Source organism: Terrapene carolina, unplaced genomic scaffold (assembly GCF_002925995.2).
Source record: "Terrapene carolina triunguis isolate 2854851 unplaced genomic scaffold, T_m_triunguis-2.0 Scaffold68, whole genome shotgun sequence".
Lineage (NCBI taxonomy): Eukaryota > Metazoa > Chordata > Testudines > Emydidae > Terrapene > Terrapene triunguis.
The window spans coordinates 47816934-47831689 of record NW_020664419.1 but is presented as its reverse complement, the minus strand read 5'-3'; the positions used below and the strand labels follow the sequence as shown (position 1 = coordinate 47831689).

At 41.6% G+C, this 14756-nt stretch overlaps 1 protein-coding gene across 1 annotated transcript in view; it reads right to left on the bottom strand.

Moving 5' to 3' along the window:
• Positions 1-14756, bottom strand: part of CNTN1 (contactin 1) — a 296072-nt gene that overhangs the window by 150695 nt on the left and 130621 nt on the right. Inside the window, exon 3 of the mRNA XM_024201075.1 lies at positions 1446-1572. Within this exon, the coding sequence (XP_024056843.1) occupies positions 1446-1572 (127 nt within the window). The remainder of the gene's footprint in view (positions 1-1445; positions 1573-14756) is intronic.

Below are 14756 nucleotides of genomic sequence, written 5' to 3'. Positions count from 1 at the left end.
TAAAGTTTTACATTGTTTTGTTATGGAGTGCTATTATGTAACAAAAAAATCTATGTTTGTAAATTGCACTTTCACAATAAAGAGATTGCACTACAGTACTTGTATGAGGTGAATTGAAAAATATTCTTTTGTCATTTTTACAGTGCAAATATTTGTAATCAAAAGTAATATAAAGTGAGCATGTACACTTTGTATTCTGTGTTGTAATTGAAATCAATATATTTTAAAATTTAGAAAAACATCCAAAAATATTTAATAAATTAAATTGGTGTTCTATTTTTTAACAGTGTGATTAAAACTGCAATTAATTGCAATTAATTGTTTTAATTAATCGCGTGAGTTAACTGCGATTAATCGACAGCCCTAGTGGAAGTCTACATTCCCCAAGGTGTTCACCACATGAACAATCCTGCTGGTTTGGACTTTGAAGAAGTCATGGTGGTAAGGGGGGAAAAAAGCCCCATTAGCCTCCACCATCACCATAAGAACGCAAGAACTCTCTCTGTTTCGAAGGATCAGAATCAGAATGAGTTGTCTAGCCCCAGTGTTCTAATCTCCTCTCAAGTTCTCCATTCATCACAGATATTTTGTATAATCAAGTGATCTGCAAGGATGATGAGGTGAAAATGAACATTTGGGGGGTACTGTGTTGATGGTATAGTAAGTAGATGATCATAATGTTATTATAGACATTGACAGAATGGCTCAGTGACTCGTGTCTTCCTTCATACAACTTTTGACAGAGGAGTAAGTCTGTCAGTTTGTGAGGGCAGATGAATGAAATGGGTCCCTCACCTTGAGAGGACTTAGGAGTCTGTCCCTACTTTGAAGGAGGTGGTTATCTGACCATGACAAGAATGTAAACTACCATGCTCTCATGACAAAAGATAAGCTCCAGAGTATGTCCTTTGATGTGTGTTGAGCCTATTGTAGAGACCCATGGAAGCCATGAGATCCTACACTTGCACAGAAGAATCAATCAACATGGACTGGTTCATTAAGAATATGAGGTTTATTATAACAGAGTTCATATGGTGAAACTCTAGACTAGAACTGGTAGAAACATTTTCAAAATAAATTTCCATTAAAAAGCTTCTCAGGTCCAGGATGACACTGCTATCCCTGATTTTGACTGATAGGAAATGAAGGACTGTCTTGAAAGATCACAGCTAGGCTCCCAAAAACAAATTAAGAAACCTGAAAATGTTTCATGAAACACAATTGATATTTTCTGTCCAGGACTTCCCTAGACATCATTGCAAGTATAACAAAAACTCTTTTTAATGAAAAATGCACAAACTTCAACTCCTGTGTGTCTAGGAAGACTATACATCCACTTGCTAAACCATTCATTTATTCAGAATCAGCAAATTATAATACTTGAAATGTTTAGTGTGTGAAATGCCTGGCAAGCCCTGTAATTCAAAACCAAGCTAAAGGTTTACTTGTAAGTTGGAAAAGGGATTGCTCGAGCTCTGCAGTTCATTGAAACTTGTCCATCTGTAGATTCCTCAGGGTAGATGGTATAAATGGGTTGCTCCTCAAAAACTGGGCCATATCCTTTTCCATCCTCTGAAATAAAAATATAGGTTCACAATTAATAGATGTTAAGAAAGTAAATCTTATGTACGGCCATACTGGGTCAAACCAAAGGTCCATCTAGCCCAATATCCTGTCTTCCGACAGTGGCCCATGTCAGGTGTTTCAGAGGGAATGAACAGAACAGATAATCATCAAGTGCCCCCCCTCCCCCATTGCCCATTCCCAGCTTCTGACAAACAAAGGCTAGGGACACCATCCCTACCAATCCTGGTTAATAGCCATCAATGGACCTATCCTCCATGAATGTATCTAGTTATTTTTTGAACCCTGTTATAGTCTTGGTCTTCACAACGTCCTTGGGCAAAGAGTTCAACAGGTTCACTGTGCATTGTGTGAAGAAATACTTCCTTTTGTTTGTTTTAAACCTCCTGCCTATTAATTTCATTTGGTGACCCCTAGTTCTTGTGTTATGAGAAGGAATAAGTAACACTTCCTTATTCACTTTCTCCACACCAGTCATGATTTTATAGACATCTATCATATCCCCCCTTAGTCATCTCTTTTCCAAGCTGAAAAGTCCCAGTCTTATTAATCTCTCTTGAACCAATTTACATCATCCATACCTATTAATTTTGTATTGATTTTCATTAAGAAACAAACAATAAAAAATGCAAAAGGCACACCCTTTATAACATGCTGTGTGTGTGGATGCTGTTGGTTTGTTAGCCCTGCAAAACGAAGTTCTGCATGCATCAACAAAACAAGCACAGCATGGACATCAGTGCTGGCTTCCTTTTACCACTCTTCTCTGGGTCATTCTTGCCCTGGGGTGAGGGAGAAGGTAATTTAGATTTCATTTCCATTCATTTCTTACCCTCTCTGCTGACATTACCAACTAGGGTGACAATTAGTGCCAGGTCTGATGGAAGTATGTGTCATTTGGACATCTGTCTACTAGGAATGCATTTGAGACCAACTCATCTGACACAGGCCAACATACTGCCAGCACTGATAGTGAGGACATGTGAGCTGGGACAAATACAAACGAGTGAGCTAAAGCTGAATAATCCCTTTTCCTATGACCTACAGAACACCAAAGTTTTTATATGTATGGAATGAATCTTTACTGTATGGATAAAAGACTAATATGAAAGAAAATGAAGCTGAGCCTTCCTCTCCAAATCAAATTGCTCTCTTTTTATTCAGGCCTCTTGGAAAAGAAAAATGATGTTGCCACTTTGATGTAAGATGCTGCAGGCAAAGGTAAATTTATCATTGTATATTCAATTAAATCCCAAAAAAGCTATGTTAAAAGAAAAGTTGATGTGACAGGTATTGCTTACATTCATGCTTGCATTGAAAAGACTCACAAGTTAGGAAATTCCAGAATTAAGGTTCTCTGAGCAATTCACATTTTTAAATAGCTTTGTCCCCCCCATGCCCGTCCTCTTCCTGAGCTCCTGACCTCTTCACCTTGCTCTCTCTCTCTTCCCCTCCTTGCTCCCTGCATTCAAGTCAGGCTGCTTTCTCCCTCCTTCTCCACATTGCCAGGGCACCAGCAGTGGCTCTTAGTTCTGGTGACTGTTGACACAGTGGTCCCCAGCTCCTGGGAAGAGTAATGGCAGGGAATTTCCTGTCTAGCCCCTGCAGCCCTCGGATGTAGCACGCGCAGGACAGTCTGCAGTATGTGCATGTAGATGCTCTGGGGGGAAGAGCATGCTCAGTGCAGGTGGAATGTTAAGAGATTTTAACTGACAAACTCTAATAAGTCTCTACTGAACAAATGCGAACAGATTTTTCAGTGTTATAATTAGCTAAATGTAGCTAAATTTTCAAGGGACCAGCAAAAGCTGCAAGCCAGATACCAGGGTCACCTCCCGACCAAACAAAGTCTTGCTCCAGAGCATGGAGGTGCTACAGCTTCTCTACTAAATGAGAAAATGGAATATACCTAAAATATCAGCTAATAAATTAATATCAGTATTTCATTCATAGGACCTAGCCACATCAGCCACAACATCAGGAGCTCGTTCACCTGCACATCTACCAATGTGATACCATCATGTGCCCCTCTGCCATGTACATTGGCCAAACCGGACAGACTCTATGCAAAAGAATAAGTAAATTATATTTCAAATTTGAGTAAGTTATATGATTTCATTCTTCCTATTTGGGGCACTCTGTGCCAAATTCTAAAGTTGAGGGGTAGGATATTCAAAAGCGCTGAAATGTCTGAGGGGCCCCACTGAAAAGTCACAGGGATGTGTGTCCCTAAGTAACTTAGGCACAATTGAAAACATTTCTGCCAGGCTTTGCCAGCAGTGCCCCATCCCTGCACGGCAGCTCCTGGGGCTGGCCAACTGCAAGCTGCGGCCATGGGGAAAGGCAGCAGCAAAATAGTTGGGAGCTGCAGGGAGAGCCGCTGCTCTTGCTGCTGCCTCTCCCCACTGAGCTAACTTCTCGGAGCTGCAGAGAGGGGCCGCTGAGCATAAGAGGGGGCATGCTGGGGTGGGGGGTGGTAATCTTTAAATTGTGCCCCCCACTATCAGTAGATACCAGTTGTCTATGTTACAGTATAAGATGGTATATTTATGTGGTTTAATAATACATGAATTTTAAATAATAGTATGCTGTAAAAGTAAAGAGAAAGGAAATCATTCTTCAGCTGTTCTGGCCATCTTTCCAGTTCTCCTCCGCTTCTGTGACAAGTCTCTCTCCTCCTTACCTGGATGTTGTTATAAATGAATTTGCATGACCACGCTGCAGCAAACAGTACCTCTTTGGACCTGCTCCCAGTCGAGGCAATGGAAATTTGTCACTGACTTCAAGTAGAACAGAATCAAGCTCTTTATCAGTATCTCAGATAGTTTTCTGCTAGTTTTCTAATACAAATATTGGCCCAAAAATGTGGGAATTAGGAATAACAAAAATACCATCTGTGTATTATTGGACTTTTTGTTTTCTTATGGAAACACAATTTTTATCAACCTATGATGGTGTCATAGTGTGAATAGTAAATGCTGTGCACCAGCAGAGAGTGATCCTCTATCTATACACAGATTAACATATCCCCAGGAGTAGTTATGCCCCTTTGCATTACTCAGCTAGTGTTAAGGGGTCATAATCCAGCCACAAATCAGCAGCAGAGAATTCCCCCATCTTAAAGGATCATCCTACTGGTATCTATGCAATACCCTGGTGGTGCATCTAGGTGCAGTTGGGCCTTGAACCTCTACAACCCCACCTCCCTATGTAGGCCATTTGTCAGGGGTGTGGTCGAGCACCACTCCGCTGCACCTGTAACCCTTTTGCTCGTCAGAGGGCAGCAACAAGGGCCAGGTTCAGTATCTAGGGGTTCCGTTTCAATAACGGAATGTAAAACAGGCTCGAGCCCCCACCCAGTGACCTGGGACAATTACATGCCACCCCCCTGGGTGCCTCTAAGAGGCAATACGTCTGAGTGTTGCAAAAGCCTTTTAATAAAGGAGGGAAACAATGCGGCATTATGTTGGGGAAACACCACAAACAGGATTCATAACACGAACCATGAGCAAAAGACCCACCCCCAAGTAAGTTTGGCAGTGTCCTTTTCCCCTCAGGGTCTTAAGTCCAGCAACCTAACAGTCACCCCCACCCACAGTTTCTGACCTTGGTCAGTGCAGCCCCAGAGTGGTTCTTGAGTCCAGCAACCCAAAAGTCACCCATCCCACAGTTTCTATCCTTGATCAGTGCAGCCCCCAGAGTTCAGAAGTTCATCTGCAGAGTTTACCTGGAAGTGGAGGGAGGTATGGGGGCATCTTACATACGCCACTGCTCAGGTTGATGGCCGATTGCCACACCTCTCCGTGGGGTTCTGCTACTGTCTTCACCGCCAGCTGCGCCTCTCCACCAGCCGTCCTGCTTGCCGCTCCTCTCCACTAGCTGCACCTCTCTGCTATCCACTCCTCACTCTGCTATCTGTCCTGCTAGCCACTCACCAACTTGTCTTCAGGCCCCACCCCTACTTAACACCAGTGATTTCAGCTCTCGGTAACTTCAGCTCTCAGTGATTTCATCTGTTAGTAGGGGGGCCTCAGTGCTGGCGCACTCAGAACCACTAGCCCAAAGTAGGTCTAATGCTTAGACCTAGGAATCAGTGATTTCAGCTCTGCAGCACCTAACAAGACTTCTAACTGAGTCAAAATTAGCTCTATTATTACACCGCAAAGAGAGAGGGGCCAAAGTGGTGTTTGGGGCCCTCAGAAGGGGTCCACACTACCAGGTACACATACCTGTCCCAGCCTCTCTCAATTCACTGGGCTTTGGAACCCATGTCTCTTGCCTAGCGAGTGCTACTTAGTTGAGGGTGAGTCCCTCAGTCATAAAATACCAAGTACAGTTCTACTGTCCTTGATTCACCTAACCAGGATAACACTTTATTACTCCTGCCCCAATAACAAAGAGACTGGGGATCCCACAGCAGCCAAAGTGACCATTTGAGCAATCAGTCCATCATGCTAGGCAGGGTGGGTGTGCCAATGCAAACAAGATCAGCCTCTGAAGTCCGTTTCCACAGCTCACCATCAGATGTCAGGGTAGAGCTCATTCTGACTCTGCTTACACACCAATCCTCCACAGGCTCAAGACCCCAAATCAGTGATGTAATTTAGAGTTCCTGGCAACAGCTCTGAGGGGTGTAGAGCCGGCTCTCAAAATATGAGAGCTGGAACCTGCTGTCTGAGGCATGCCCCTGCACCATCCACTCCCCACACTAAGCAGAGCTCTGGAACAGATAAGGATATGCCCCACAGCCTGATGCAATTACAGTCCACAGCTGCGGCATCTCAGATACCACAATGTGATGTATGTGCCTAACTGGTTACTTTCTAATGATGGCCATAATGTGGTGGGTAAAGTTCAAAATTCTCTCTAACCTTTTATAAATCTGCAAATAATATTTTAAAAGGCTTAACTGGTATTCCCTATCCTTATAATCAGGACTACCACTAGAAAAGATGATAACTTCAAGTAAAAGGCAAAAAAAACCAAAAAGTTTAACTGTGTCCCCTGTATAGATCTGCTTTTCAATTTTTATTTCCATTTTTTCTTCCCATCAGTTTCTTATGCCAGGAGCAGATTTCTTTACCTCAGTATTTGTTTAGTTACAGAATTCCTGCTCTCATTAATTACATTTGCTGTTTCCAGATTTAAAGATTCAGGGCCAAATTCATCCCTGCTGTAATTACATTGACTTTCATTTACTTATGCTAGGCTTGAATTTGTTATAATCATTAATAGATAAAGCAGACAAATTCTGACTTGATTTACATCCTGTGCAATGAATTACACCCTGAAATGGCAATGAATTCAGTAGGATTATGTAGTGGGGCAGATCGCTACACCACTCAGGAAGGGGTTAAAGAACTTCTGTGAACACAATCACCCCAACCTGGTGCACGTGTGAGGCTTGTCAAACCTGGAGCGGGTGATTCTTTAAAACGGAAGATCCAAACCCACTCCAGGATGGCACTTTGGAGTGAGCAGAACTAGAACACAGAGTTCTCTAGTTCCAGAGAGCAGGGGCTACTTACTGGGAAAGTGTTAAAGTGCTGTTATATTTGGACCCAGCAGAGAAGGAAATAGACATAGGGAAAGCTGATAGAAAGACTTCATTGTTTCGGCCACAAAATAGAAACTAAAATGAAAGTGAAGCTCTGCACTGAGCTCAGAGAGCCTAATCATTTAAAAGGGCAGGACATCACATTCCTCCACCCCAGTTTAAAATACTTCCCAAATATATACACATTGTCATTTACATGGTTACCCAAAACACTGTTTCAGCAGTTCTCAACCAGAGGTCCGAGGCCCCCTGGTGGGCATGAGCAGTCTCTCCAGCCGCCCAGCTCTGAAGGCAGTGCAGAAGTAACGGTGGCAATACTGTGACCCCCCCTAAAATAACCTTGCCAGCCCCCTGCAACTCCCTTTTGGGTCAGGACCCCCAATTTGAGAAACACTGGTCTCCCCCCATTAAATCTGTATAGTGTAGGGTAAAAGCACACAAAAGACCAGATTTCAGGAGGGGATGGGGGGGGAGGAGACCAGATTTCACGGTCGGTGACATGGTTTTCATGGCCGTAAATTTGGAAGGGCCCTAGGTATAGGTCAGGGCAACACTGGGTGCCTGAGCTTACCTGATGAAACAGCACCCCAGTGGCATTTTTGTTTTTTCTAGTTAAAAATTGTGGGGTTAACTTGTGAAAGTCGTAGAACAGGAAAGTCAAATGTAAGTACTGCATTTTAAAAAAGATTTTAAAATATGCTAAGTTTTCAGAGTAACATTCATTGATAAGTTTACAGTTCTTCATTCAAAAACACACCAATTAAACATTGTTAGTATGGAGCTTCAGGCTGGTGCCAACTTTGCTTTCATTTACCCCAGCGTAAGCTGAGGCTTGGTCTACACTACAGACTCAGGTCCACACCCCCAGCCATTCAGTTATAGCAACCGAACTCTTGGTGCAGATGCTATGTCAATGGGATGGCTTCTCTCATCGACATAACTACTGCCTCTCAGGGAGTTGGAGTACGTACACCAACGAGAGAAGCTCTCCTATCAGCATACCCTGTTTCCCCGAAAGTAAGACATCCCCCGAAAATAAGACCTACTTCCAGTTTTGCCTCTCGCTGTAATATAAGGCATCCCCCCGAAAATAAGACCTCCCCGATAATAAGGCCACCCCGGAATATAAGGCCCCGAAGCTCCAGGAAAAATAAGACCTCCCCTGAAAATAAGACCTACCGCATCTTTGGGAGCAAAAATTAATATAAGACACTGTCTTATTTTCGGGGAAACAGGGTAGGTAGTGCAGCTGCACCGCTGAAGCTCTGTATGTGTAGACAAGCCCTCAGAGTAACTCCAACAACTTCAACAATCTGGACATCCGCCAGCAAAGAACTCATCTGAGACCAAATCATTTCATTCATTGCAAGCCAATAAATTGCCATCACATAGCAGTGAATTTTGATCACTCCATACCTAAAGTTGCATGTGAACCAGTGACATGCAGATATTAGGCCCCAGTGACATTTTCAGTTATGGAGTTCCTGATTATTATTATATATTATTAAGCACCAATAGCTTGCAGTTACCCAAGTGAAAATGGCCTATACTGATGTATGTTAGAATCTTTTTCTTTTTCACAGGAAAAATAGGAACATAGAAATTGTCATACTGGATTAAATCCTAGGTCTTTCTAGTCCAGTATCCTATCTCTGACAGTGGCCACCACCAGAAGCTTTAGAGTAAGATCCTGTGCAGAGTATTCCAGATGAGGCCACACCATTGATTATATAGATACTATAATATTCTCTGCATTCCTTCTGCATCCTAACATATTATTTGCTTTTTTGACTGCAGCTGCACTTTGAGCAGATGTTTTCATTGAGCTGTTTGCCACGACACCAACTAACCTTTTCTGTGTTGATAGTTAATTTAGAACCCTGTAAGACGTATAGTTTAAATTTTTCCCTCCAACGTGCATTACTTTGCATTTATTGACTCAGAATTTCATTTGCCATCATATTGCCCATTCACCTAGCTTGTTTAGATCTCTGAACTTCCCCACAGTCCCCTCTAGTCCTGACTAACCTAAATAGCAGTGTCATTTGCAAATTTTGCTACGTCACTACACACACATCCCACACTCCTTTTCAGATAATTAAAATATTGATCAACATGAGACCTAATACTGCACCTTGAGGTATCCCATAGTAAATTTTCATCTTGGCAAAAGATTAACATTTAATGCTATGCTTTTCTTTCTCTCTTAGCCAATTTTTGAACCATACTTTGCCTCTCACCCCATAACTACTTAGCCTCTTGTATGGGTCAAAGGCCTTAAACTATCAACAGGTTCTCCATTATCCATGACTATAATGATACTTTCAAAGAATTCTAACAGATTAGTGAGACACAATTTTCCCTTGCAGAAACTATGCTGGTTGTACTCTATCCTGACATGATTTTCTATCTGTTTTGTTATTCTGTATTTCATAGATTCACAGATTCTAGGACTGGAAGGGACCTCGAGAGGTCATCGAGTCCAGTCCCCTGCACTCATGGCAGGACCAAATACTGTCTAGACCATCCCGGATAGACATTTATCTAACCTACTCTTAAATATATCCAGAGATGGAGATTCCACAACCTCCCTAAGCAATTTATTCCAGTGTTTAACCACCCTGACAGTTAGGAACTTTTTTCCTAATGTCCAACCTAAACCTCCCTTGCTGCAGTTTAAGCCCATTGCTTCTTGTTCTATCCTTAGAGGCTAAGATGAACAAGTTTTCTCCCTCCTCCTTATGACACCCTTTTAGATACCTGAAAACTGCTATCATGTCCCCTCTCAGTCTTCTCTTTTCCAAACTAAACAAACCCAATTCTTTCAGCCTTCCTTCATAGGTCATGTTCTCTAGACCTTTAATCATTCTTGTTGCTCTTCTCTGGACCCTCTCCAATTTCTCCACATCTTTCCTGAAATGCGGTGCCCAGAACTGGACACAATACTCCAGTTCAGGCCTAACCAGCACAGAGTAGAGCGGAAGAATGACTTCTCGTGTCTTGCTCACAACACACCTGTTAATGCATCCCAGAATCATGTTTGCTTTTTTTGCAACAGCATCACACTGTTGACTCATATTTAGCTTGTGGTCCACTATAACCCCTAGATCCCTTTCTGCCGTACTCCTTCCTAGACAGTCTTTTCCCATTCTGTATTTGTGAGACTGATTGTTCCTTCCTAAGTGGAGCACTTTGCATTTGTCTTTATTAAACTTTATCCTGTTTACCTCAGATCATTTCTCCAATTTGTTCAGATCATTTTGAATTATGACCCTATCCTCCAAAGCAGTTGCAATCCCTCCCAGTTTGGTATCATCTGCAAACTTAATAAGCGTACTTTCTATGCCAATTTCTAAGTCGTTGATGAAGATATTGAACAGAGCCGGTCCCAAAACAGACCTCTGCGGAACCCCACTTGTTATACCTTTCCAGCAGGATTGGGAACCATTAATAACAACTCTCTGAGTATGGTTATCCAGCCAGTTATGCACCCACCTTATAGTAGCCCCATCTAAGTTGTATTTGTCTAGTTTATTGATAAGGATATCATGCGAGACCGTATCAAATGCCTTACTAAAGTCTAGGTATACCACATCCACCGCTTCTCTCTTATCCACAAGACTTGTTATCCTATCAAAGAAAGCTATCAGATTGGTTTGACATGATTTGTTCTTTACAAATCCATGCTGGCTATTCCCTATCACCTTACCACCTTCCAAGTGTTTGCAGATGATTTCCTTAATTACTTGCTACATTATCTTCCCTGGCACAGAAGTTAAACTAACTGGTGTGTAGTTTCCTGGGTTGTTTTTATTTCCCTTTAAATAGATGGGCACTATATTTGCCCTTTTCCAGTCTTCTGGAATCTCTCCCGTCTCCCATGATTTTCCAAAGATAATAGCTAGAGGCTCAGATACCTCCTCTATTAGCTCCTTGAGTATTCTAGGATGCATTTCATCAGGCCCTGGTGACTTGCAGGCATCTAACTTTTCTAAGTGATTTTTAACTTGTTCTTTTTTTTATTTTATCTTCTAAACCTATCCCCTTCCCATTAGCATTCACTATGTTAGGCATTCCTTCAGACTTCTCGGTGAAGACAGAAACAAAGAAGTCATTAAGCATCTCGCTATTTCCAAGTTTCCTGTTACTGTTTCTCCCTCCTCACTGAGCAGTAGGCCTACCCTGTCCTTGGTCTTCCTCTTGCTTCTAATGTATTGATAAATAGTCTTCTTGTTTCCCTTTATTCCTGTAGCTAAGTTGAGCTCATTTTGTGCCTTTGCTTTTCTAATCTTGCCCCTGCATTCCTGTGTTGTTTGCCTATATTCATCCTTTGTCATTTGTCCTAGTTTCCATTTTTTATATGACTCCTTTTTATTTTTTAGATCATGCAAGATCTCGTGGTTAAGCCAAGGTGGTCTTTTGCCACATTTTCTATCTTTCCTACCCAGCGGAATAGCTTACTTTTGGGCCCTTAATACTGTCCCTTTGAAAAACTGCCAACTCTCCTCAGTTGTTTTTCCTCTCAGTCTTGATTTCCATGGGACCCCTCTGAGCTTACCAAAATCCACCTTCCTGAAATCCATTGTCTCTATTTTGCTGTACTCCCTTCTACCCTTCCTTAGAATTGTGAACTCTATGATTTCATGATCACTTTCACCCAAGCTGCCTTCCACTTTCAAATATTCAACGAGTTCCTTCAATCAATATGTCTGGTATAAAAGACTTACTGGTTTATAATATCCCAGATCACCGCCAGACTCTTTTTAAAATATAGTGTCAATATTTACTACCTTCTAATCCTCGGTGACTTTTTTTTTTTAAATAAGAGATTGTATATTAAGCTTTTTGAGAAGTCTTGGAAGTACTGTCTGGGCCTGGCAACTCATTGCTTCTTAAATCATCAATTTCCTCTAGCACCTCTTCTTCTGACACGTCAGTCTCTGGAAGTACTTCATCCTTATTACTAGAAAAGAGCTGGGCCAGGGTATGAATCTCCCCAACAATATCATCCAGGAAGAATGATACAAATAAATCATTTAGCATCTCAGCAATGTCTTATCATCATTAATTGCTCCCTTTAATCCCTGATGATTCAGCTGATGCACAGATTCTTTTGCAGACTTCCTGCTTCAGATATACTTAAAGAATCTCTACTTGTTTGTTTTTACACCTTTAGCAATTTCATCTTGGAAATCCATTTTGGCCTTGCAATTTCCCTCTTGCTTATTACTGCCAACTGTATTTTGTACTCGTGTTTGTTGGCTTCACTAGGTTAAGATTTCCAAAATTTGAAAAAAGATCTGTTTGGCTCAAATAACCTCTCAAACTTTGCCATTTAGCCATATTAGTTTTCTACTGGCTTTCTGTATGTTCAATGGCACAGAAGTCTTCTGAGACGCTAATATATTTTTAAGTCGTATACTGGCCAATGGTCAGGATTTTACTTCTGATTTGGGGGCTTTACGACTAACGTCCTCATTTTATTGACATCTTTTTTCCTAAAGTTTAGTGTCACTGTGTCACTTTTTGGAAATCTACCTGCCCTCCTCCATGTTGAACCTAATTATACTGTCTTCACTATTTCTTAGTGCAAAATAGAGTAGTAAAAGAAAAAAGCAGCAAAAGACTGGCTTTGCATGATCATTCATTCTGTTCTCCATATGCAATAATGAAGATTTTAACAAATAAAATATTTACATACTGTTTAGTTAGTAGGCAATTATACCAAGCAGACTATATATGTAACCTTGCTCCCAAACATCTCTTTCAGTAGACAAGAAGATATGTAAATAATTTCTGTCTTCAGCGGGACAGCAAAGATTTAGTCTCTGCTCCATCACCATCCATCCCAATCACTTTCAGCCAAGCCAATTTATTTTATCTTCAGCTAAATTAATCCTTACATGTATCTAATTTAGTTTTGAAAATCAATTTTATTCACAGATTAAGGATAATGCCATGCAGTAAAGCTAGGATTTATAATTATACCAGCCTGTATGGTGTGTATGTGTGTGTGCACGTCCCTGTGTGCACGAAGGGGCAGAGTGGGGGAAGCTGGACGTACACTGTAAAATACTACCATCATCATTTTTATATTTCATAGTGGGTTGTACTGATGAGACTGTTTTCCCATGGGGAAATTAAAAAAAAAAAATTAGCCTTTAAATTCTAATCTGACGTTTTCCTTTGTCTCATTGATAGTCACACAAATTTTGGATACTGCAACTGTTTTTTACAGATGTTTTGACCCTGATTTTTGCCAAATGCCTTAAAACATAAAATCCTTTAACTGTCCCTTTTAATTTATAACCAGGGCTAGCAGCACTCTACAGTATCTCAACCCAGGGTGTTGAACGCAGCATAAAACCCAGCAAGGTTAGATAGATACGATAAAGTTATGTTAGATAGACAGAAGGAAAGATTCCGCTCCCTGCTATTCTGTTGTAAATGCAGAGTCCAATCTCACAGATTTTGGATTTACATTTCTGCAACTGAAAGTAAAATCTCGCCCAGATGCCTCCAGCCATGCTCCCAGGATGTGTGGGGGGGCTAACGACTTGTGTCCAATCTTTGGCAGCGACTACAAACGTGGGAGACTGATACTGAGGTATTCCCACCACCTCCAAGGGCAACTGCATAGCAAAGAGGCTATTGACAGCATATTTTCTACCTCTCCTAATCTGATGCCGACCCACCAGGAAGACGGTAGTGGCGGCCAATTTCTACTACTGCTGTGAAATCCAGTTATGATTATTGCTTTTATTTGTATTACAGCAGTGCCTAGGAAATCCAGTCAAGAATCAAGGCCCCTTTGTATAGTCATGCAACAAAGACAACAGGCCCTGCCCCAGAGAGAGGATTCTTCCATTCCTATGCAGCAGAAGGGCACAACTACAGTCTCTGCACTCCCTGGAGTGCTTGGACTCCTCCTCACGGCATTTGATCCCTGGGGTTTCAGACATCCCAAAGGGTTGGGAAAGGAACAGGGATGAGACAGAGCCATGGCCCCGTGTGTATACATTTCCTCAGCCCCAGAGAGCTCTAAGGAAAAATCCTTCAGTGGGTGCTGTTACCACTTTAAACATCTTTTCCCATGGACATGGGGCAGAAATCTATCACATAGTCATTTCAGTGCCACACTTGGGGACATCATTTCCTTTCAGATGATTTATCAGTGACTCTTTCCAATAGGCCATTCATTTGCTATAATGACTCTATGGATTAATTTCTGTCAGTACGGGTCCTGCATTTGGGCCCACAAGTAATAAATCATGGGAGGGATAGCTTTAATTATTAAAGCATTGGGGTGAGAAATTGTTGTCCCACTGTGTAACCAATGTGATGAGGTTGTACCATCTGTAAAACTCTCTAAGTCTGTTTATAAAGCATTATTTAGTAATTGACTGAACCTACTAGGTTGTTCCGCATGCAATTGAAGAGACAGCCTGTGCAGCATCATGTGAGAATACACTCAACAAGTTTTTTTTCCATACAAGTAAGGCAAGAAGAAATAGCTTTGGTAAGACACAAGAATCAGAGAAAAGAACAATCAGAAGGGCAAATAAAGCAGCTAGACACATGGACACTGAAAATCCATGTGCACTAAACTCCTATA